This window comes from Oratosquilla oratoria, chromosome 31 (assembly GCF_046742065.1).
Source record: "Oratosquilla oratoria isolate Oo_2021 chromosome 31, ASM4674206v1, whole genome shotgun sequence".
In the NCBI taxonomy this organism is placed as follows: Eukaryota; Metazoa; Arthropoda; class Malacostraca; order Stomatopoda; family Squillidae; genus Oratosquilla; species Oratosquilla oratoria.
This window is the reverse complement of record NC_134807.1, coordinates 3,095,991-3,123,247: the sequence shown is the minus strand read 5'-3', so window position 1 is coordinate 3,123,247 and position 27,257 is coordinate 3,095,991. Positions and strand designations below refer to the sequence as shown.

The following is a 27,257-nucleotide window of genomic DNA, read 5'->3' as shown; positions in this document are numbered from 1 at the left end:
TTGATTATATTAATTTATTTTCATGACCCCATTACATGTATGAGCCCAAATTTGATACTTAAATCCTAAAATGGATTGCACAAGACTGCATAATTATGCACAACATAAGGTGGCAGGACAGAACATACTTGCAAAACTGATACTCATCCGTCTGGTCCAACCTTTTCATTGCTTCATCGGTGAAACCCTTGTAAATTGCCCAACATTTTTGACAAACTTTTGCAAGGTTTCATCATGTTGTACTGTACATTACTAAATTTGTCTTGCTTGGGATGCCCGTATATGTCGGAACAAGTGGTCAGGATTTTATCCAAATGAAGTGTTTTTGTCACTGGAAACATCCTGTTATATGCAAGTAATTGTTGTAGCCAAGTTCTACTCAGATACACCACATTTATTTATATATTTTTCTACTGTTTCTTCCGCACTGACTCAAGATAATGGGAGAAAATTCTAGAAGCAGATATGTCTGCAGAGTAAAGAATAGAAGGGCAGAAATATAAACAATCTTTACTGCAGTTTTCCCCTCTATTTACATTCGGAAATTTGATGGTCAAAACAAGTTGATGGGTTAATATAATACCATTTATCATGAAATTTAAAATACATATACACACTGAAGACCCTTTGTCCCTTATAGGAGGGTGGCCATGTTGAACTACACACCCACATCATCAGCAAGTGAATCACATTCAACCCTCTTAAAATACTATTGGACTAATTGGCAAATAACCATAATCATTTAGACTTTCATAAATAAAATAGTAAATTATGTTGAATATAACACTTTAGGTCTATGCATCTTGTTCCCTAGTTTGTTGGGCAAAATCTAATGTGTTCATCTTCTCAGGATCCAGGCTTTGTCTGGGTTTTATCCTGATACACTCATGCAACACCAAAATGTTGATGTTAGTTCAGCATCCTGATGGATGCTTTACATTTCGGTACAATTACAAACAAAATCTTCAATGTAATGAAGCAAACATTAAGGGTCAAATTTTTTGTAATGTATAAAGTCAGTTTTAAAACAATTACGGACATGTTTTCGTATTTATTCAAACTATACAATCCTTCAGTCAGACCAGATTTGTTGACAAATAAAAATAATGAAAAATGTAAACACTACATACTCGAGCTCTGGAAGAGAGTAACTTACAAAAAACTAATAGTTTACCATCAGCCTTTGTCTTGACCTAGTTAGGCTGAAACACATAACCTGAGCGAGTTGAAAGATTTTATTTACAAGTTCAACACTAACATTAACAAAATTTATTGCATCAGAAATAGTATTTCCAAAATACAAAAACCAAGAATTAAAGGCTGATAAATATCTACAAAATCTCTACAGGAAGCTGTGTTTAGTGGTAAATCATTTTTAGGCACAAAACATTGATCCCATGAATACAATATGGCCATATCATGACTATGAAGTTATGGACTTAAAAATGAAAACTGCATTTCAACGACATACTACGTAACAAAATCTACTAGGAATTATACTTTTGTGGGAATCCGAGAATACATAGTTACTGCATAATACTTCAGATACTATTTTGGTCTTTTTGAAAGTGGAGCATATTTATATCGAGAATATTTCCACCTTGCTTCAATCAAGCAGCCAAAGTACATGCAGCATCTCGAGGCACTTGGCAAAATGATAGTCTTGTACATCACACGACCCAATTAAGGAAGGAAATTACTTACATGAACAAACATGAGGAACAAATTACATCAACTAGCTCATATACATTATCATTATTTATTGCTAACATTTAATTAAAAAAATGAAAAAAAAAATTGTTACAAAATAGATGTAAGTGGAAATTGCTGTCTTTGCTTGATGGCATGCTTATGTTTATTGTATATGTGCTCTCCATATTTTCGAAGATGGATATGTTCATACTGTACTTCTGGGAAAAGAAAATGCAAACAGTATTTATTTTCTCATGGGAGGAATTTGTGCAACTTTTTCAGTCGCATTGGTCAAGTCTGATCCCGCCTCAATAATATTTTCTTTTCCAATTCTCATTTGTACTGTACTACCTCTTCCCTGTCCCACAAAGTAATAGCTTAATTTGTTTTAGATGAATCAAGTTACATTTTTATGTAAAGTATACCAAATGTAGATTTTTAATTTTCTTCGCACTAAATCATGTAGTTCTACTTTGGATATGCTATTTTGTTGATAGATGAATAAAAAAAAATCCAAGCATTTGAGGTATCACCTGTTTCAGTTCTGATAGATGATGATGTATATATTAATTTATGTTTCACTCTACAACAAATTTTCAGTTTCTTAAACAATGGGGATATTTTGCACGTCTGACCATCAGCCACAAACTCTTCTATTCCAGGTACAAAATGTAAGCAAGAGCTTTTAAAGAAGAGTATTTCTACTGAAAGATATTAAAATAGATATGTAAATTGTAAACTAATTTTCAGACTGAACTACAAATAAAGATACAATGAATGTAATGTCTGGATGCATATTTTTTCTATTTCCCGAAAGATATGCATAGGAAAATACTCAAGGGTATTAGTGAGGTTCGTGAGCACTAATGGAGAACCTTGGGAAGCTGAATTTTAAAACAAGTTTTTGAGAATACATGGGAGGCTAGCCTTGTAACAATGATGCCTTTACGCTGTCTACTTCAACTACAGGCACTAGAAACAATACAATTATGATTTTACTTCCTTTGGTCAATGGATATGAATTTTCCAGTCTCGAGAGTTCACAATTATAATTATCTTGCAGTTTATATATTTGGTCATTTACCATCATTATTAAAGTGATGGAAAGTATACCAGGCTGATGCCAGGAATTAATTTCGGACAAAGTTTGACAATGGAGATAATGAGACATAGTTCTGAAACCTGGCTCAACTCTGTGTATTATAATTCAGTAAATGCACTTTGTAATCAAGAAAAGATTATATAAAGGCCATGTGAATAACAATCTAGAGCAAAGCATGGGAAGTTGCAAAACAATGACAACTACTGATGAAAACCACAGTTGTGAAGCTAATGCCCCACATGTCTGGTTTATAGACATCAACCGAGGGCATTTGTATGGCAGAGACTTGCATCACCTCATTTTATTTTTAACAAAAATTTTAATATTGTCCAGTGTAATTAACTAGATTTCTGTCCAAAACAAAGATTTAAAGGACTTTAATTCTTCAATTGCTAAAGGTGTAGTGCACTTCTAAATAAGATAATTTTAGGGGACATACCATTACATATACCAAAAGTTCTTCTCTCCCTTACAAGAAGATCAGTCAAGTCAAAGCCTACATCCGCCCTTCACCCATCTGTTGTCCCTTCCATCTTGGCACCTTAGAGATAAAGGTTCACCTCCATTTTCCACCACTATGAATCATAGGCAATGCAGCATTTCTACACCAGGACCTGACATCCAAAGCTTTGACCTCCCCCTCTGTCATCCATTCGAATTTATTGACCACACAAGAACAAAATCCCTTTGGGTGACATTTTTTCCTCGTTCATTTATAACCCCATTCCATTCACTTCTATCTTTAAACTCTTGCCTGATGGACATTCCTCTTGCATACAGTGCCCCCTGCACCCATCTATTTCATTCTGTCCTCCCCTTAAGTTCACTCCACCCACTGCTGCTGTCCCGACCCTTTTTCTAAGCCTTACTTCACTCATTCTTTCCATACACCCAATCTTGGCATTCTTTGATCAAACCCATCTGCCAGCCCTCTTTCCATCCCAGATCTCAAATTCCACCTCTACATTTCTCTTTATATCCCTCCCTGAACACCAAGAATACTTCTTAAACACTTCATCTCAAACATATTTATTTTTCTTCCTTTCTGCCTGTCTCAAATTCCAAGTCTCCATTTCAAAAAGTTCCTTGGGCACAATCACTCCCTCATGTGAGCTACAAGAAATGTTTAAATAAGTGGCATTCTCTCAGGAAGGGTTTGAACGAAATTTATTTCATCATTCTTCAGCTAAATAAAATTTAGCAACTGCCTGAATAAATGCTGAAGTGACACTTGCTATAGAAGAGATAGAGTGATTACTAATCCCCATCAACAGTCCACTTAAAAGATTGTAATTTTCAGCAAAAACACAAAAAACTATCAACAAACACTGCATATCATTATGGGTAATTCCTTCATATGTCCTAATGCTGACCATGTTACATATGATATCCAAATGGTCTTATAATCTTGTTTAGTGTCGGACATTTTGAAAATGGCGTCGGGTGTTCTTCCCAGCTTTAGTGCCCCGAGTTTTGTAGTGTGGGCCATCGAATGGGGTAGGTAGGTATCAGCATCAACAATTCATTGGTACGTCTATCCATTTGGACCATATTGTGGTGCTGCCAAGAGACCTTTTGTGTTCAAGTTGTTGGTTCAGCTAGTAGTAGGTGGATATATGTATATATTGATGTTTCATGTTGAAAGGTTTCGTGTTGTGAGGAAAGAATTTGGAAAAAGAGTCCTCTCTTTTGCAAAAAAAAAAAAAAATGTGTGGAGACATGATAGGGCTAGTGTTGTGTCGTTATAGACCCAATGTACTGAGATTGCTTTTTGAAGAGGTAGATGGGGGATCAGGAGGTTTTTGCATGGGGTTGTGTAAGGTATTCCAGTAGAATGTGTGGTATAAGTGGCAAGTCAGAGTCTAGGAGGAGGAGGATCACATCTGCTCACAAGATGGCCATACGTGAGATGAAAATATCTTCTTTTGTGTATCAAATCTGTCTCAAAACATCAGTTATGCTCATGGAACAAGGCCCATGGGTTAGATTGTAGTCTCTCACAAGCTGTGGGGTAGAGACATAAAAGAGGATTGATGCCATATCTTGGGCTGCCTTGCTAGCCCATTCATTGCTGGGATGCCACTATGAGATGCCAGACAGCATAAAGATACTGTTAGAAAGGCAAGCTTGCTGGCTGAGCGGTTTAGGCCATCGTTATTTGCGGCAAAGGTCGAGGAGATGGAGGTTCGAATCCTGCTAATGGCGAAGTTGAACCAAGGGCACGGTTCATTAAATTCCATGCTACAAAGCCCTCTGTGAGGGGCACCATCGTAGCCTCATGATAGGGGGGGGGAGTGTGTGATGTTAAACCTGCCCTTATGGAAAATTTCCATTCATTCAATTTTACCTCTTGGTCCTTCAATGTGTTCTAATTTCCATCATAGTTGATTGTGAGACACTTTGTTAAAGGTCTTCTCTACATCTAGGTATGCACAATTCACTTAACCCTCTCTTTCTTACAGCATATCTATCAATCTTCAGTAAAAGCTTAAAGAATTTGACAAACATTCCCTGAAACTGAAATGATTGTCAATCGAATTGTTCAATTCTTTAAGATCATCCACCCGCCAAATTTTAACAAATCTCTTGTCACTACCATGCTGGACAAGAACACACTGGTGACGTAATCTGAAGTGCATTGGTATCATATAATTCATTTGTGTTCAAAGCCCGTACCTCTCGCGCTACCAACAGTGACGATCACCTGCTCCAACAGTTAAACCACATAGGTCAGGAGGTGATGGCTTTAGCCACAGCAATGCGCCTCCTGGCATAAGCTCCTCACCCTCCTCTGGCCACGGACAACAATTTATAACTCAATCATATCTCTTTACTTCCTCCTTGATGGACTGGTACTACATTAGCTTTCTTCCAACCCTGTGGCACTACTTTCAATGACAATGAGGCTGAATGTCTGGCAATTGCTTCCTGCATTCTTTAAGTATTTAGTTTGAGATCCCATTGGACCCAGGTTTGATTTATGAAATTTTTGGCTTGGAGGCCAAGCACTGGAGCCAGTAGGCCATTCAGCGCATCCATTGGACCCAGAGGCTTTTATTACATCCAGTGATTATAAGAATGAACGCTTTCTTCACTTCAACATTTATATCCTCTAACCCACTAAAAAAAAAAAAAATCATCATTATCAACATCATCACTCCTCAGTGAAAACATATTGGAAACTTTCACTTGTTATTTCAGCCTGAATTCATATATACATACATACATACATACACCAACGACCTTTTCCCCCTTACAAGGGAGGTAGAAAAAAAAAAAAAGTGCATAAAACCACTCCCACCCATTCCATCCCCACATACTCCAGTCCCATCCACACCCTTCCCTCCATACTAAGAAGGACCTTTCCCTTTTGAAATGAGGAAGGCCTAATCAAGAACGACCCTTACCCCATCCTTGTGAATGAAGGGCCATCCCTGTCACCCACCCATTACTCAGGTTAGAGGCTTTAACAAGGGTGATGCAAACAAGGTCATCATATTAAGACAACAGGGCAGGACTCGTAGTAATGGACTTAAACTGGACAAATTTAGATTTAAGAAGGAAATAGGCAAGTACTGATTTACCAATAGGGTGGCCAACAAATAGAATAGACTTAGTAACCATGTAGTGAGTGCTGAAACTATCAGTTGTTTTGAGAAGTGGTTAGACAACTTTATGGAAGGGGATGACAGGTGGTAATGGACATGGAACTCCCTAGTGTAGGCCTCATGGTCTCTTGCAGTCTCCTTCATTCTTATGAGGCAATGAAGCAAGATAGTTTCTACTTCTTGAAATACGTCACCATTTACTATTAGACTGGAATCCTTTCTCTGTGCCTCAATGTACCACTCACAAGTACCTCATCTTCTTTTCCATACATCTTTGTAACCACATGCCTCCCAAACAACCTCTTTGCAATTAATCTCCCACAAGGACTTATCGTGTCACTTTCATTGTACATCAAGCATCTTGACAGTCTGTGTGTGTGTAAAGTATTTTATGTAATTTGTTTTTAGTTTCCTGCTTGCTTCACAGTTACTGCTTACAAAACCTCAAAGTTCACGGGGTTTATACTAAAGCAAAGGATTTACTGCAACCATCGCCGAGTTCTATTACCACTTCTAACGGGTGCATGTCAAGCAGAACACATCAATGAAAATTCCACCAAGTAAAAATCGACACTTAAATTCAATTTCAAGAAATATTGAAGCTACAGAAAAGATTTAGATCAAACCCTTTGGTAATAAAAATCATCTGGACTGGACACAAATATTTACATAAATGATTTGTCATTTTTCTTTTCAATTCACTTGATATTATTTTGTTTTGAACATACATAGTTCATCCAAGCATTTAATCTCTCATAATTTTTCATAAAATCTACAAATGTGACAATCTAAAAATATAATCTGGTTGGTATGTGTATGTACATACCAATGGCCTTTCCCCCCTTGTAAAGGAGGTATATAAACCATAATAAATTTAATAAATTTGGTCTTGAGAATACTTAGATTATGGTTACACTTCTAAGACAATTTACAACAGTTGTAAATATTAATTTATCTTACCGGCAGCACTAGATATTCTATAACTATCCAAAGTGAGGCTTGCAAGATTTTGCTTCACCTAACATCTGACAATTTTAATCTGCTCAGAGGAACCTCTAGCTGAAATTATCTCGACTAACTCCCTAGGATAAATATCCCAATCAGGATATCTCAATATTTTGTTCTGTCTGATACCAATTGGCTTTATTCAGCTTATGAGGACCCTCTGGCTAAGCTAGCATAAAAAAAAATATATAAAACCAGTCAATTTCCATGATCAAGATAATGATCTTTCAAAGGCTTCAAGAAAGTGAAAAGTACTGTGTAAAGAAAAAGCTTGAGACAAAGAGTGACATAACCAGTCAATTTCCATGATCAAGACAATGATCTTTCAAAGGCTTCAAGAAATTGAAAAGTACTATGTAAGGAAAAAGCTTGAGACAGAGACTGATGTAACCAGTCAATTCTCGTGATCAAGATAATGATCTGTCAAAGGCTTCAAGAAAGTGAAAAGTGCTATGTAAAGAAAAAGCTTGAGACGGAGACTGACGTAACCAGTCAATGCTCGTGATCAAGATTATGATCTGTCAAAGACTTCAAGATAGTGACAAGTTTTATGTTGAGAAAAAAAAGCTTGAGACAATGACTACCATGTGATGTCCAATCTACACAAGCCGTGTTTACGTGATTGCCAGTTTATCCTCTATGATTATTGGACTCGCAAAAGACACCTACTTCATCCATAGGAAGCACATTATCTCAGTGACCACAAAAGGGCACTCATAATATAGAAACAGTTCATGTACTCAATCCATTTCTTGATGAAGATAAGAAATACACTAAATCAATTTGATCCAAAACAAAAACGAGCTCCAGTTACATTGCGGTAGGAATTACAGGTTTTAATAATGACCAGAAGAGACTGAATTTCAGCGTTCTGAATCCTGTAAAGTTCGAAATACATTTTTACCTAGAAATATCAAAATTCTTTGGACATTACTCTTGATCAATTACCCATGGAAGCAATTGAGGAAGGCAGTGAATATAAAATTTTGAAAAACATGGAAACATTAATTTATGTGGCAAAGATTTTACTCTTTGTGTTAACTTCTACTTCATAAATACTCCCATTTCAAACCATTCATAACTGACTAGCAGTTTTTTCACAAAATTTCCAGATGATCTCAACAAAAACTTTATCAGACATGGAGTTCAAATAATTCATCAAATATCTGTCAGATAATTAACAAGTCACAAATGAGGCAAGAATAAATTATGATAATGATAATTACTAATACTGTTAAGCTTAGTGGAAAGGAAAATAGGATAACAAGGAACAAATGATTATGTATCTTTCACATAACTTTTTTATACTCTTCAATGGCTTGACTTTTCATATCCTTTCATTATGATGTAAAACAATTTGCCAACACAAAATATTTTTTTGCATCTGTTTTGTTGTAGACTGCTTGTGACAAACCAAAAAATTAATTCCACCTTGACAATGTATATTATTGGAACACAAGTGCAATAACAGTACCAACTGGCATTCTGTGTCATGTTAATCAAGCCATGAAGTTGACATACACAAGATGGCTGAACAAAAACAAAAGAAAAACAAGTAACCACAGATTCACTGTTCACACACAATTAGGTGAAAATTAAAAATGCTACCAGCAGCATCAACGATGTTTCTCCAGGTCTCAAAGGATATCGTGGCAGGTTTGTTACAAGATGGCAAACATGTGGCTTAAAACATATTGCACATACCTGTACCTTGACATCCCCTTAACATTAACATCTTTCCCATTCATGCTCATGAATGTATACATCTTGATATTCAACATTTCTTACACACTTATAGGATCTTACTCTTCTGTGGGGCAAGAAGTCTTACCATCAGGTTGTACATAAGGGGGAAGTACTGAAAGAAAGAAATTAAATATAACAGAACATATTACACATTTCCTTTTTTTTATATTTTCTAGAACACATATTACACATTTCCTTTTTTTTATATTTTCTAGAACATATTACACATTTCCTTTTTTTATATTTTCTGTAATTTCTCAAAACAGAAAAAGAGACAGGTAGAGAAAAGTAGAAATAGGTACAGAGAGAGAGGGAGAGAGAGGGGGGGGCAAGAAAACTATTCTATGTTTCTCATGATACAAAATTCAAATTCTTTGTCTAATTTTTTTTATCTATTTAAGAAAATTACCAACTGTAAGCTAAGTACTACACAGGAAAACATATCATGTACTCGAAAAAAAAAATCATACTGATGTTGCGAGAACTGCAGTATAGGTTAAAACTTTTGTTCATTACTATACAATTATTCGAACTGCCACATGCACCTGAAAATTAATTTGAGTTCTTTCTCACCTGAAGGAAGGCATAGATGACTCCCAAATAAGCAATGATGGCAAGAGTCAAGACAAAATCAAATGCTGCTGGCTTCACACTGTAAGCGGACATAACAGCCTTCGTGACATCGTAGAACGCCCATTCTGGGTCACGCTTGTCTGCACGAATATGAGTCACCTTGGCCTCAGAGGTGAATCTGAAAATTTAAGTAAAGAGAAATATTTTATATATATATATATATACATATATATATATATATATATATATTTACGTATATATGTATTTATATATATATATATACACACACATATATATACAGAAAAATCCGTACAACTTCTTATCACATGTTTTAAGATTAATATCTCGGGTTGTAATAAACAGAGAGTTATGAAATTTTCAGTATATTTAGAAAAGGCAATATGAACAATGATTTCATTCAATGTAACCACCTTCAGCTGTTATGACGCTTTCAACGTGTTTACGAAACTTGGATACAGCGTTGATGATCTCAGACTTTGATAATGAACCCACAGCCTTCTTGATGTCTGTCTTCAGGGTTGTTATACTTCTGTGTGGCTTGTCACATGCCTTGGCCTCAATTCGCGCCCAAAAATAATAATCTAAAGGGTTTAGGTCTGGCGAATTTGAGGGCCACAACTCTTTGTTCCAGAACTGCACATTTGACCCTTCGAGAAGGTTGGTGGTCCTCTTCGCTGTGTGGGCTGGAGCCGAGTCTTGTTGGAAGACAAACTGGTTGCCACTAGCCTTATCTTTCATCCAGGGTATTATTTTCTCTTCTAGAACTTTGCAATAGACAACGGCATTGACTTTCTCCTTGTTGTTGAAGAAGTGAGTGAAGACGTCCCCCTCAGTTGACACCACACAGAGCACCATGACACTTGCTGGTTTCTTCGTCGTTGTCTTGTGTTGAACCTCTGAGGATGAGGAGGCTATCCAGCGATCATTCTGCTTATTGAAAGTCGCATCAACCGTGAAAATCTTCTCGTCGGAAAAAAACTTGATGACTGAGCCATTCGACTTCATCCAGTTCAACAGCTTTTGGCACCTGGTCAAGCGGATTTCTTTCATTTTTCGTGTCAAAAGATGTCTTTTTCCTTGTGAGAATGAGGTTAATCCCAATTTCTTTAATGCTCTGTGAATTGTCATTGTGCTGACACCTCTCTTCTTTGCCAATGTTGATAATGGTAAGGCTGGATTTGCATTGACACTTCTCTTGAGACCAGCTAAAAAGCGAGGTGTTAGAATTCTGCCCCTTCTGGGCTTGTGAGCAGCTCGTTGGTCTTCGCCGGTCTCATCAAAACGTTTACAAACATCGTAAACAGTTTGTCTGGAGTATTTTAGCATCCTTATTATGGCGCTAGGAGTGTGACCCGCGCGACGAAGTTCGCATATGGCTGAACGTTTGGCTTGTTCCATTGCTTAATGTTTATTGCACCGGTGCTAGTATACAACTGGCTAAATTATTAGACAAATGGAAGTATCTGGAAACAATCAGAATTGCCATATGTTACTTTTTAAGTGCTTAAAACCTCTTCAAAGTTTGTACGGATTTATCTGTTAGACCCTGTACACATATATACACATACACATTTGTATATGTATACTGTTACATCACCTTAACAAGGGGGAAAAAATATAATAAAATAAATAAAAATTAATCCTCTACAAATTCTCTTTAGTCTACATTTGTTCACCACACAGATAATCAATAATCCACTCCTCTAATAAACAGCTATATAAAGTATGCATGATCCTATTTTCCATACATTTGATTTTATTATACAGAATGATAATTAAACACAAATGTCCATTACTGCTTATAACTTGAAAGCACTTATAAATTTCCCTTTAGTGCGGAGTACCCTACAATTTCATCAGCCTGTGACAACCATAAATGGTGCTGTCTGCTGAAGAATTTAATTAAATATCTTGGCAAACTTACAAGGGAGGTAGTCAAAAAACAAATACATAAAAAAACATTCCCACCCATTCCATCCCCAATACACTCCACTCCCCACCACCCTCTTTCCTCCCTCTTATCTTGGCACCTCCTGGATGACGGGTCATCCCTGCATTTTGTCCACTGCCCTGGGTCAGAAGCAGTGTCACAAGACAGCACATCCACAGCAAGGCCGCTTCATTAAATCAGCGACCTCCCCTCTCTGTCCCCTCATGCAGAAAAGGAGAAGATGGGGAGAAATCCCTTCAGGCTGCATCAAATTATTTCTCACACATACTACTTGGCAAACTTGTTTAAAAAAAAAAAAAAAAAAGGAAATTACCTGGAAAGAACATGATGCAGATTGCCGACAAATGGATTGCTCTTTCCTGACAGAAGTTGCGGAGATCTTGGCTGAGATGACACAAGTTCTAACCAGGATCTAATATTTTCTTCTTTCACAGCCTGCAAAATGGAACTTATAATTTACTACTTGCATACATATACCAAAGACTTTTTTCCCCTTACCAGGGAGGTAGCCAAAGTCAAAGGCATAAATCCACTCCCACCCATTTCATCCCCCACATACTCCACTCCCATTCACCACCCCTCACTCCCTCTTATCTCTGCTCCTCCTGGATAACGGGCCATCCACTTGCAATAACACAATACCTTTTTTTTTTCTGTTTACAACAGTTTCCCCTGCCATCAAGGGTGACTCTACCCATCAGTAGGCTCTAAAAACCGAAAGAGAAGAAAAGGGTATTACTAATTTTATGAGGAACTACACATAGGAATACTTTCCTTTCCTTGTCTTCCTCTTTGTATGCATACTCTCCCTTCAAGATGCATACAATACTTTATATATTTCTTCACCCAACCTCTGTTCCCTTTCGCACTGATTGTGTCTATATACCAAGGGGCTCTTCCCCTTAATAAGTGAGGTAGCCAGTCAAGGCATGCACCTGTTCCCTTCCTCACCAATTATATACTATGGGCCTTTTCCCCTTTATAAGTGAGGTAGCCAAGTCAAGGCATGCATCCACTCTCATCCACCATCCACCGTTTCCCTCTCATCCTGGCTCCTCCTGGATGAAAGGTCATCCCTGTCTCATGTCCTCTACCCCGGCCAGAAGCAATGCAGCAAGACACAGCACATCCACTGCAGGACAGCTTCATTTATGTGAATACCCCAACACATAATAATAATTTTAATTGTTATCTTGAGTTTCATTGACTGGATACTGCTGGAAATAGTCTAAGGACTATCCTAGAGATCTCACTGAGAAGAAATCTTTAAATGCTGTGGGGACAAGGTGCAGGGATGACCCGTCATCCAGGAGGTGCTAAGATGGGAGGGAGGGTGGAGGGGTGTGGAGTGTATTCAGGGATGGAATGGGTGGGAATGATTTTATGCCTTTTCCTTTTTGGCTACCTCCCTTGAAAGGGGGAAAAAGCCTAGGTAAATGTATGTATGTATGTTATGCTGTGAGCCTCTTTCTATGTCACCAACTACCACCACCAGATAACAACAATCATGAGGAAGAGGAGGAGGAGGAGAAGGTGGATATGATGGAGGAGCCTTTTAGTATACATATATATGCATGAGAAATCACAGGAACTTGTGATTCTAAATATGCAGAAAAACCACCAAGAAAAATAAAAGAATGATGACTGAGTGCTTTCGTCTGTTTAGGCATCCTCAGGCTACATACAATGAATATACATACACGCTCATCGAAGCAACACCGCTCGTCGTCGCTCGTCGTCGCGCGACCAAGAAGGAGAGGATTTACGACGAAAAAGGAAAACCTGGTTTGTACTGTAGGGGTGGGGAGTGAACGTGAGTGCCCGAATTGGTATCTATGCAGTGATTTTTATTTGTTTTAACTCTAAATTAGAAAAAATTAATTAAAACGACTCGAAAGCCAGTTGCGAATCAGAGCCATCTGGAGGCAATCCACTGAACCGCGATGTAAACAATAAACAAAGCACCACGTGTTACGACAATGATTTCTTAGGGTTTGGTAAGTACGAAAGAAAGAACTTAAGTAGATTATTAGAGATAGAGAGAGAGATGAGCAAAAATAGGACTCGGTGGGAAAATGAAATCATGGACTTAAGAAAAGAGGTCATTGGTTTAATTGATTGTTTATCTAAGACTAACCACGAAATTTCTGACCTGAAAAAAGCTAACTTGGATCTTACAAACGAAATTAAAGAAATGAAAAGAGACATAAATGAACTGAAGAATGAAAATGAAAAGAAGAAAACTAATGATAATAATAGCGAAAATCTAAAGCAAGAAGTGAACAACAAATTCCAAGAATTGACACAAAAGATCGAAGAAAACTTAGGTGGGGACAGTATCCAGGAAATTAAGAAGTGGAAAGAAAATATTGAAAATAAAGAAATTGCTTTCAAAGAAATAGTCAAGCAGCAAATGCAAGATAATGCAAAAGACACAATCATTCAAGTGATTAACGAAAAAGCAAATTGGGTCAGGGACACAGTAGATAGGTAGAAATGTATTGTGGTTTATGGGCTTAAAGAAAAACAAGGATTGGCGAGGTACATGAGAGAAAAAGAAGAAAAAGAGACAGCAGTAGAAATCCTTAATGAAATTCAGGGGGGAGATAGTGATTCAGGCACAGACTTAGAAGAGACTTACAGAATTGGTCGCTATACTAAGGATAGGAATCGACCTCTAAAGATAAAACTAAGGTCACAAGTGGTAGTAGAAGACATATTTGAAAAAGTAGGTAACTTGGCAAAGAGTGAAAAATACAATAAGATATGGATAAAAAGAGAAATGAGTACTGAGGAATTAGAAAAAGAAAGGGCGCTAAGAGAAGAAGCAAAGGAAAAAAAACTTGAAAAGATCGGAGACAGAATGCAAAGAATTCCAGTGGAGAGTAATAGACTTGAGATTAAGACAATGGCGCTTCAAAACGAACAAAACAAGGGAAGAAGTAACCAGGGAGAAGGAAGAAAATTAAAAGTGGCCTATACCAACATTGACGGACTAATTTCGGGACTGAACGAACTCAATGATTATCTGTTAGAAGCAAAACCAGACATAATGGGAATTGTAGAGACTAAACTAAGAGGTGAAATACCATCCACTGTTATCGGACAAGGTTTATACAACTACTGGATAAAAAACAGGGACAAGAAACAGGGAGGGGGAATCATGTTCTTGGCCAAGAAAGACCTAAAGGTGACAAAAATTGCAGAGGGCAAAGGTAATGCTGAATTGATCATGATAAAAGTCGAAGGCAAGAATATGAAAAGTAGAAAGTTTGTGGTGACTTATGTGCCTCCAAAAACAAGCGCTTGGAAAGAAATTGAACATAAAAAAATGCTAGATGACACAAGAAAATCACTCAATGAGATACTAATGGGTAAGGGTAATCTGGTAGTTATGGGGGACTTCAATTGCAAAGAAATTTGTTGGGACAGCATGACAGTGCAAGGAGGAGATGACTCGTGGGGCAATGTACTGCTAGATATGACCATGGAGTACACAATGACCCAATGGGTCCATGAAAACACAAGGTACAGAAATAATGAAGAGCCATCGAAACTAGATCTAATATTTACAACAGAGCCTGAAATAGTGCATAAAGTCCAGTATGAGACACCAATTGGAAAGAGTGACCATGTACTCATCGAAACTATACTAAAGGAAGAAATAGACATAGAGAGGAACGAAAAGCATAGGAAAGGAAGACTGAGGTACAACAAAACAGACTTTACAAAACTAAAGACATTCTTCCGGAATGCAAACTGGGAAATATTTTACAGGGAAGAAACAGCAGTGGAAGAGAAATGGAATATATTGATGGAAAACTACAATGAAGGGGTAAACAGGCATGTACCAAGACAAAAGCGAGAGAGAGAGTACATTAAATGTTGGTTCAACAAAAGATGCAGTGAGGCAAAAGACAGAAGGGACAAAGCTTGGAAAAAGTGGAGAAAAGACAAAAAACAAAGCAAATGGCAAATTTATGTTAACTATAGAAATGAGTATGTTAATGTGAGAAGAGAGGAGAAAAGGAACCATGAGAAGGATATTATAGACAAATGCAAAGAGCAACCCAAACTATTCTATCGGTATGTGAATGGTAAACTTAAAAACAAACAGGAATTGGTGAAACTATGCCAAGGAAACATAGAATACACAGAAGATTTAGAGATGGCCGAAGTCATTAACAATCACTTTAAATCTGTTTTCAGAGAGAAAATACCGAATTGTGACATAGACAAAAACAAGAAATCTCCCCTCATGAATGAGTTTACAGCATCACTAAAGGAAATATCAGAACATTTATCAAGGCTGGATGTCAGAAAATCACATGGCCCGGACGGTATTGCAAATTGGATTCTAAAGGAGTGCAAAGAAGAACTAACAGACAAAATACACATCTTAATAAACAGCTCACTCAAAGAAGGAAAGATACCCGAGGACTGGAAAAACGCTAACATTGTACCAATACACAAAGGAGGAAACAAAGAAGAACCCACCAACTATAGGCCAGTATCACTAACAAGCACCATTGCCAAAATTTGTGAGAAAATAATCAAGAATAGATGGGTAAAACATCTGGAAGACAATGACATATTAAACCCAAGACAATTCGGATTCAGACAAGGAAGATCATGCTCCACAAACTTAATATGCTTTTACTCAAGACTAATAGACATAGTGCAAGAAAGAAATGGATGGGCTGATTGTGCATTCCTAGACTTGCAAAAAGCCTTTGACAAAGTACCACACAGAAAACTACTAAAAAAACTGGAACACATAGGAGGAATACAGGGAAACCTACTAAAATGGATAGAGGACTTTCTGACTGGTAGAAAGATGAGAGTAGTGCTCAGAGAAAAATATTCAGACTGGAAAGAGGTGATCAGTGGAGTACCGCAAGGATCTGTGCTGGCACCAATAATGTTTGCTATCTATATGAATGACATGGATGAGGACGTGAACTGCTACATGAGCTTCTTTGCCGATGACGCCAAACTGCTAAGGAAAATAGAAACTGATGAGGACTGTGAAGCACTGCAAGAAGACCTAAATAGGGTATGGAACTGGAGTCAGAAATGGGAAGTGGACTTTAATACTAAGAAGTGTAGCATAATGGAGTTTGGAAAAAGCAAAAACAGAATATCAGGAAAATATACAATTGGAACCAAAGAAGTAAAGAAAGTAGGATCCGAAAAAGATTTGGGAGTAATTATCACGAACGACTTGTCCTATGATATACAGATTAACAAAATTGTCGGGGAGACTTACAATTTGCTAAGATCAATAAAAGTGGCGTTTACATACTTGGACGAAGACATGATGAAAAAAATATTGGTTACATTGATAAGGCCTAGATTAGAGTATGCAGCGACATTGTGGTCCCCCAGTACCAAAAAGAATATAAAGAAAATAGAAAGAATCCAAAGAGCAGCTACAAAAATGGCACCTGCACTTGCAAACCTATCATACGAAGAGAGATTGGCTAAACTGGAGTTACCGACACTGGAGCAAAGAAGAGAGAGAGGTGACCTATTGACCATCTACAGAATCATGAAAGGCACAGAGGTACTCGATAGTGAGAACTTACTTAACTGGGACAAAAGAAACACAAGAGGACATGGAAAGAAAATAAAAAAACATAGCTATAGAAGAGAACTGAAGAAAAACAGTTTTCCTCATAGAGTTTTGGACACTTGGAACAAACTGGACAATGAAATAGTATGCGCAAAAACCATTCATGAGTTTAAAAACAAACTAGACACTGCAAGATACAAAGGCGGGACAACACGAGCATAGCTCCCCTTCCCGCAAAATACAACTAGGTAAATACAACTAGGTAAAATACATACACGAGTATATCTACATACTCATGTATTATTCATTGTATGTAACCTGAGGATGTCTAAATACATGAAAGCACTCAGTCATCATTCTGTTATTTTCCTTGGTTGTTTTTCTGCATACACATATATACATTTCTTCCCAGAGATCCCAAGGATTGATGCCAGCCGCTATGGGGTAGCAGGTTTCCAGTCAGTGAAACTGATGGATTTTTTTTTTTTTTTCAATATTTTCCAGTTAACCTATTCCTTTCACCACCCAACAGGTCCTCCCATTGTTATGTGTTTAAGCTCTTCATTCACAATCTACCAAGCCCAAAACCAGTAATGCTACTATTCCTCAAAACCTGTCCCGACAACCCATATAAGTAAAAACCAAATTCAAACTCACAAGTCCATTGTCGAGCAAGTCTTCAACAGAGGCATTGTAGATGTGTTTAAGGAGTGCCTGGGAAACAATTTGAGTATTTGCAGTGAGTGACGCCACATCAACTACATTGTGAGTGTCAAGGACGCTTCCTCGCTCACCTGTCCTATGACTCTGTAAGAAACAATCATGTGATTAGTAAAATGACTTGTATAAATACAAAATATTCATCTTTGATCATTCAAACATGATGCTAGTATTGGTACATGACTTACGGGCAGTCTAGAGAGAGTGAATGCTGGTAACCTCCTCATACTGAACTTTTCATGCTCCCATGCTTGAGTATCTTCCTGAAGGTTGATCTTCTTGTGAACCATCACAACTTTGCGGCCCAGAGATGCTCCAGCTTCTTCTAATGCCTGAAAACATACTCAAGATCAACCTACCAGCCCAGCAATCATTTGAAACCATACTCAAGATCAAATTCAAGACAGTCTTGTTATTCTATTTATCTACCAGCCCATCAATCCTTAGTGCAGTCAGGTGTCTAGAACAAGGTCAGGTCATGGAGAGAGGTATGTGACCCACAGGTTAGGTCGCATACAAGTCTGAGGTTAACAGCAGGGTCAGCAGTCTGGATGAAATGTACAATAACCTAACCTACATATACCAAAGGCCCCTTCCAAGGAAGGGGCCTTTGGCATATGTATGTATCACCATCATCATCAGCGAAAACATCTCTACACACTCACTTGAAAGAAGTTGTGTCCTGCTGAAGTTTCTTTGGGTTTCTTGGACACATGAAGGTGTAGCGTGTCCCCATTGGCTAACGTATCAAGGCACAGGGCAAAGTGAGTCTCACTTAACAGCGCAGAATCTGTTGCGTCAAGATGGTCCTCAAGAAATCGCTTGGATCCCTGTGAAATTGAAAAGGAAAAATATAGTTGTAATATGGATGATTACATAAAATTCACAACTATTTTTTTCTAAGGAAAGGGAAAATAGTATATAAAAGCTATGTGATATGAATAAAATTGACAAATGTTCATAAAGAATGAAAGCAAAAAAGACAAATTAGATAAAATGAACATTGATAAGAGTTCAAGTTTTAATGACTAGAACCCTGCAAATGTACAACTAATCCTATTTACACCCATAATTGCTCAAAACAAAATCCAACATAATTCTATAAACATAAAACTGTTAAGGTTATTTCAAATATCCATCATTTCACAAACTATGGTCTTCCTATAATCTATACATCTGGGAAAGAAACACAAACACACTTGATAATTTATGTAACCTCCTGCAGACAGAAGGAAGGCCACATTAATGCGTGGGCGTGTTCGGTGTGAGGAGTACAGACGGTGCAACAGACGTGCCAACTCCAACAAAACCACTACACCAGACCCATTGCTGTCACCTCCAAATGATAGTTCCTGAAGTACAAAACAAGAGTATATAAAAAAAAAAAACTGAGTTGTCAACACTGTATCATATCTAACCACATTTAAAGAAAAGGAATTAAAAAGAAATCTTTTAATAATATAATTGTACTATATGGGCCATGATTCAGTTTTTTCTATACTTTATGAAGATATAAACATGAGTAATTGTTACTATTATTTTGTCAACAACCCAAGTTGTGGACCAAGTTGAAGTATTGTCTATCACAACTAATTCTTTCTGTAACTCACTGGTGCGGCTCCAAAGGCATCATAATGCGCCACCAGCACGATGGTTGGCAGCTGCTCTTCTACTCCGTGCCCACTCAATTTTCCCTGCCAAATACAAAAAATTACCAATTTACTGATATATTTACCAAACTTTTTTGTAAATACAAGTTTCAGTAACTATAAACCATTCTGCCAAATTTGAAATGTGACATCCCTAGGTAGCAAAGGGATTGAATTATCTGGTGTTAACTGAAAGTTAAATCCTGTGTGCACCATTCACACTGACACAATACATATATATATATATATATCAATCTTTCTCAACCACATTAATTTTTCTCTTTAATTCCATGCCATCACGATCGAGACTGACTCGAACCCGGCCAAGACGTGACAAGTGAACATTGACTTAGACCATTACACTATCTCTCTTGATAGTGTAATGGTCTAAGTCAATGTTCATTTGTCATGTCTCAGCCGGGTTCGAGTCCTTGGCTTGACTACGTACCAGTTTCCATATATGCCTCTGTCGAGCTCCTTGTCAGTCTCGATCGTGATGGCATAGAATTAAAGTGAAAAATTAATGTGGTTGAGAAAGATTAATATCTATACATATTCATACCCACCAAAAGGCATTTTCCTCTTTCTAAGGGGAGTCTCCAAGTCAAAGCTAACTCCCACGCCCATTAAAAACCAATTCATTGCCCCTCTCACAACATGTTGCAGACAAGACATCAGTCACATTAGTGCAACATGTGCTGAAGTCAACTGTTTATCACAAAAGTAGCTTCCAAGCAAGATAACTTTCCATCAACACAATAAGTTAACAAATCAACATTTTCAACTGGTGACAAACATTACATATCAATTTTAGATTCACAAATAATGTATGTATTACATAATTTGGTTAAGGCAGGGAGGGACAATGAATGGGTTTTGGACAGGTGCAAAGTGGATGTAGTTAGGTGTGTGCTTTGACTCTGCCATCCCTTTATGACAGGAAAAAGGCCTTTTGGCATAATTGTGTGCCAAAGATAAGAGGGAGGGGAGGTGCCAAGATAAGAGGGAGGGGAGGTGCCAAGATAAGAGGGAGGGAAGAGGGTAGAGGGAAATGGAGTATGTAGGGGATGGAATGGGTGGGAGTGGTTTCTATGCCTTTGTTTTTTGGCTACTTCCCGTGTAAGGGGGGAAAAGCCTTTGGTATATGTATGTACTTATTTGAGTCTGAATATAATATAATCACAACAAGCTCCTCTTTCTATATTTCATGTTGAATATGCTTAACAAATAGAATTTATAAAACAAACTATTACCTGGATGTTTGCGATGGACAAGTCAGTTGTGACTTTTGACTGACTCCCACTCACTAAGACCTGATATCCACTTGAAGATAGAGAGCCAGCAAGTGCTAAAAGAAGAAAAAAGAAGAAATTAAACCCTTGACCACAGATGACCTCGTATGATGCCCAAGTGTAGTCACAGCACCACCATGAGTGAAATCATACACGGAAAAATTTGCACGATCTTTTGAGAATATTCTCAAAAGCATGCACAAATTGACAGTACTGTGTAGAAATATTGGTGGTGCAGTGAAGTGGCTTGCTCAAGTGCTGTGATGAAAATAAATATAATGAAACAACATTTAGTAAACTGAATTTGAAGTATGTTGTATTACGAAACTTACATCATTGGTAAGTAATATTGCAGTGCCAGTTCACTGATTTACTTATTTATTAATTTATTTTTTTGACACTAGTGTACACATACTTGCAACATATCATATGTGCTGTGGCTGTGGAGGAATAATTGAGTGTAATTCTAATGAATTGTTTGGAGATCATAAAAAGAGTTACTGTCTGTTATCAAAACTTCATACTTGTGGCTGATTTTAGTATTTTTATTTTCTTATTAATTTTCAGTGACAGTGACCATTTTGTTATATCAAAACATCACAAACACTCCAAAAACCACCACCAATCTCCCTACTACAATACCATACCTACAAAGAAATTACTCCCAAAACAAGCAAGAATTACACCCACATGTTTGTGTCTAGGCCACCAACCAGCTTTAAAAGAATACAAAGAATGTGCCTAGTTAAAAAGGCAAACTGCCCCAGATGCAATCACCACACAATGATCACCTCATCTTATGTTGCCCTATTCTAGTCTTACTCAGACAACACACTATCTCTTTCATGAGCAGCATGTGGGCCAATCCAATTGCTGTTGCCAGTTACCTGGGAGCCATGAGCTTCCTACCAGAGTCCTCAGGCAATTCTGATTAATTAAATCTACACTTTACAGTAGTGAAAGTCTAGCTATCTACCTATTTGTGACATTTCAAATCTAAATAGTTATAAGAATGATGATGATTTAGCTTAACATCATAAAGTCCCCCTTCCTACACGATGCACCTAACAGAGAACTTTGTAATGTAGAATTAAATGAACCATGCCCTTGGTCCAACTAGCTGGTGGCAGAATTCAAACTGCTGTCACCTCAACTTCTGCCACAAGTAGCGATGCTCTAACTTGCTTGGCCTTCAAGCATTCATATAGTTATAATGCTTAAAACATTTTCCTTCCTACATCTTAAAAAAAATTAGTATCAAGGTATTTATACCAAAAAGTGTAGGAATAACAACTGCTTAATCACGACCTCAAAAAACACATACCTGCAGCAGCAGATCCCGCTGAATCTGTATTAGCAGCTGTTCGCACGGATTCATATATCTCTGTCATCTCTTCAGTTTCTGTTGTGAAGTAAACGGCAAGACTTGTTTCCGTCTCCAACATGGCCGCCTCCACATCATGAACTAACTGTAATCATAAAATCACACCATGGTAACCATCAAAACTGCATAAAAGATGTATCTAAATATAGGATTCAAACCAACATGACAAAAATTTATATAAAAGTTTAGACTAAAAGATGAAATGAAATCCTTGGAGAAATACATTAAAATATTGAAAATCATGGAGGCAGGGGATAGGGGTGAGTAGAGAATGGTTGTGTATGGATGATATTTTGATGCAGCTCAAAGGGACTTCTTCCCATCTTCTCTAATTTCTGCATCAGGGGACAGAGAGGGGGATCAACGTGCGAGTGAAGCGGATATCTATTTGTATGATCTATGCTTACAAGAACAAGAATGTACTGTAAATACATGGAATGTATAACAGTTCATCAGCAACCATAGCATGGTACTTACTTTTCTTTGCTCCTCACTGAGTGATTTCAGCTCTGGAGGTAAAAGGACAAGGAGGGCACTTGCCCCCTGTGATATCAGTCGATGATAATGAGCTGGAGTGAGGTCTGTTAACCGTGCCAGCACACATCGTCTGCCCAGCGCAGAAGCGTCCAGAGTTCGTGCTTCCACATTTACCAAACTGTTGCGACTTCCTACAGGGGAATTAGAATAGGAACTGAAAATGCAGGTACAAGACATGGGCAGAACTTTCAAAATAAGACATGAAAACACAAAAGAAAATTATGTGTCTATATCCCTAATCAATATAAATTAGTTTATACATTGATATATATATATATATATATATATCCTGTATAGCCAGGTAATATATTCTGAAGTTGAAGGCTAACAAGGATTCACTTCCAATTATTTCATGGCACTACAGAGAAACTACACACAATAAAATATTTAGCCTTCAGCCTTGTCTGTCTACAAGAGAATATAATATGTACTTCAAAACATGATGTTTGATGTGTATACTGTTTGCTGTTAATTCCATTGAGAAATTCAAAGAGAAATCGTAATCTTGACATCCAAATGGAGTCAGACAATAATTGAATATTTCAATTCGGACTTATGAGATGACATTGTAAACCATGCTAGGAAATGGGTTTTAGAACCACTTAAAATGTACAATCCATACCCAGGCATAACAACCAATGCTTCTGAGTCAATGAATGTTGTCATAAAGAGACTCTTAATGTGGAAAGAGATCACTATTGAACATATCTTACTGCAGCATATAAAATACATGATATATGTACAATTCTTCATATTTAGAATGCATTTACAAATATAAGAACATAATAAAGGCGACTGCAAGAGACCATGAGGCCTACACTAGGCAGCTCCGTATCCATCACCACCTGTCATCCCCATCCATAAAGTTGTCTAATCGTTTTTTAAAACAACTGATAGTTTCAGCACTTACTACATGGTTACTAAATTTATTCCATTCATCGACCACCCTTTTGGTAAACCAATTCTTGCCTATTTCCTTCTTAAATCTAAATTTGTCCAGTTAATACCCTTTACTGCAAATCCTGCCCTCTTGTTTTATTATGATGACCTTGTTTGCATCACCCTTGTTATAACCTTTGATCCACTTGAACACTTCTATTAGATCACCCCGCACTCTACCTCTTTCCAGAGAGTGTATGTATAGGTGCCTAAGCCTCTCTTCGTAAGGCAAATTCCTGAATCCATGTATTATTTTGGTCATTCTTCGCTGTACTGGTTGTAGTGAATTTATGTTCATTCTGTAGGACGGAGACCAAAACTGTACCGCATAGTCAAGGATGGGTCTATCGCTAGATAGAGTTTAATAATTACCTCTGCACTTCTATTCGTTACCGTCCTAGCAATGAAACCTAATGCTCTGTTATCTTTATTTCTGGCACTAATGCACTGCTTCCTGGTTTTAAGGTCCGGACTCACCAGAACTCCCAAGTCCCTCTCACACTCATACATTGTACTGGGCTATTAAGAAGTGATGTAGGACAAAAGCTCACAAAGAGAATTTTACGATTAATTATGAACAACTTTTTTTCTATATCAACAAATATTTATCTCCAATGAAGTTGAAAGTTAATAGGTTGATTACATTAAATATAAAGGAATAAATATAGCTTACAATTTTTTCACAATAAGGTGGCTATGAAATTACTATATCTTGAAAACAAGATGGTCATAATTGCCCTGTGAGGTGAAGATTTTTCAACTCTACTATAATTGCTATAACTGAGGAAAATGTGACTAAACTGTTAAGATGAGACATAGTAACCTTTACTTTTTATTTATTAATCTATTCTTATTTTTTACTATTATTTTTTTCTATTCATTTTCAACTTTTATGTCCCTTGAAACCATAACCAAGTACATAACTGGCCCTCAAAAGGATTTGAGTTTGACGTCTCTGTGTTAGAGAGATGATTCATCACTTACAGAGTGGGCAGCAGAAACCCTTGAAGAAGACGCAGATGGCAATGATGACAATAACGATAAAGAAGAAGAAAGAGACAGTGACAGGAAGCCACCTCCCCCACCCCACAACCTCCACTTGGAGGTGCAACCTTACGGGGCTGGTGCTTGGTCCGTGGAGCAGGCCCAAATTCTTACAAATAATTCCGTAGTAAAGGGAAAATTGGTAAAAAAACTCATTATTTACCCTCAACCTTTGATTTTTTTTTAATATTTAATATCTAGACCTGTACAATAATTTTCATCCCCATAAATAATCTTTACAAAATCCTTATAACCAAATTTACCTCAGTTTTACTTTGGGTGTAAAATAAATAAATAAATAAATAAATAAACTTAAAAAATAGAATAAACTCGCACCTTGCATTCATTCATCCACCCCGCTCACTCAACTCCATTTACAATTTACCAATTGGATGACAGAATATGACATCAATGTCAAACAAGTGGGCATTTGTCTTTTCATAAACTAATCAAATTTAAATCCTGTCTCCTCCACTTCAGCTAATCACATTCAAAATTTTATATTATGCAAAACCTAAATTGGAAGAACATTTTAGTTTTACATTTCATCAATGGAGGTTTTCCTTACTTATGTCATCAATCTTTTTACGCTCACCTCTAGAAACTTTCTTCGAAGAATATATTATTCTTGTATTACCTCTTTATAACATAACATAATGATAATGGCAGTCCTATGAAACTGCACATGATAAAAACCTGTTCAATTTTTGTTTTTGTTTTTATTTCTGCCAAGAAAATCGCACATTATGTTCATGTATTATAATTTATGAAATTGCACATGATAAACCTGTTGTTTTTGTTTTTTATTTCCACCAAGAAAATAGCACATTATGTTCATGTATTATAATTTACAAAATTAATATTTAATTTTCTAATACTATATCACATAGGTGTACACAACTAAAATAATACCCCTGTTCCTATTGTCAATGGGGGAGGGAGTCTGGGGTTGTTGGGCTGGGAAGGGCCCACCTGGTTGGGGAACAAGCACGCCACTTGGAGGTTCGCCCCCTGGCTGGACAATATGCACCCCATCAAAGGTTCCTGGCTACTTTTCTTATAGACTTGAACAAAGTTAACTTTTATTTCTATTGGAAATCACAAATTTTACATGCTTTCCCCACTCCTATTTTGATATTCCCATCATCTTTCCTTGACTGAGTAATAGAGGTAAGTGAAAAAAAAAAAAATCTATACAATCATCAAATTCCCCTATATCAACAAAACTAAAAGGATTAGAAAAATACATTTTTCACAGAATAAAGCCTGTAGGACAAATAACAAACCTTTACTTTCTAATCCCTCATGGTTATAGATAGAATACACTGACAACTCTTCTCTATATTAGGCATGTCCTAGATAAGATTAAGTCAGGCTGGACTACTTTCTTGAACACCACAGATGGCAAAAATAGAAAGTTCTCTAGCGAGTGATTTGTAATTCTTAAAAACAATAGTATTATAATTATTATTCTTTATAACCCTTTGCCATTCTCAAGTAAATAATTACCAAAATTAGGACATCACTATTAGACCACACAAACTGTGACCCTTGTTCCATGCACCTTTTAATAATTTCATATGACTTCTAGTTTAATCTGTATGAGTTAACACTGTTTTATAAACTTTTGCACCAATATACAGGCTTACGTCATTAAAAGTATACATGTCAAATAAAACACTGACATTTGGCATTCAAAATTGTAGTAAAATGCCAGAATCATGCAAACATGGATATCTGACATGAAACTTACGATGTCCAATTGCTCCTAACCTAACTAAAACTAATATAACCATTCCATAGAAAAAATATATTTTTCAAATACAAAAAAGAAGTGAAAAACATGTTTGCATGATACTAGAATAGATGCAGACCATCCAATACTTGTTCACGTACTTATAAGCGGTCATAAATACATTAATTCAAGTCAGTTTCAGTAAGCCTAATACAGTTCCGAGTATTTAGGCCACGACAAGAACTGTCAACCCCCATCGACTGGGGAAGCCCTAGTAATACCCACCACCCGCGCACTGTCTCTCCGTCTTTCTACGACCTTTCACTCTAGATTAATATAAACGAAACTAAATCTGTACGTCCAAAATGTAATATATTATGACGGGAACCAATAATAAGAATCATACCATGTGGACTTCCGTGAATATCATATTGTTGAAGCCGGTATACTGTGAATTCAGCTGCTGCATCAACTGGCATTGGGCTTATCATTATGAGTATAGGAAGTGCTACCACCAAGTAGTACGGGACACTATTTCGGAGCATCTCTACTAACTCGTTGGCCGGATCTGACCACATTTTCAATAAACTGAGTGCTCCTTGTTAAGACAAAAACACTAGTCCACTCCTCCCCGACTCTGCAATTGCAACACTAAGTATATGCAGACGAAAGTATAGATACCGC

General features: G+C 37.1%; 1 protein-coding gene across 1 annotated transcript; it reads right to left on the bottom strand.

The window, feature by feature from the left end:
* On the bottom strand, positions 1-27,256 carry LOC143041411 (BOS complex subunit NCLN). The gene is made up of 12 exons (XM_076213251.1): positions 26,980-27,256; positions 22,796-22,986; positions 22,259-22,403; positions 20,896-20,990; positions 19,604-19,687; positions 19,193-19,345; positions 18,659-18,823; positions 18,182-18,325; positions 17,931-18,080; positions 12,012-12,133; positions 9,727-9,904; positions 1-9,265 (listed from the first exon to the last, which is right to left on the bottom strand). Exons 1-12 carry the CDS (start codon positions 27,149-27,151, stop codon positions 9,200-9,202), a joined length of 1,665 nt encoding a protein of 554 aa, XP_076069366.1. The 5' UTR covers positions 27,152-27,256; the 3' UTR covers positions 1-9,199.
* Between the last annotated feature and the right edge of the window lies 1 nt (position 27,257).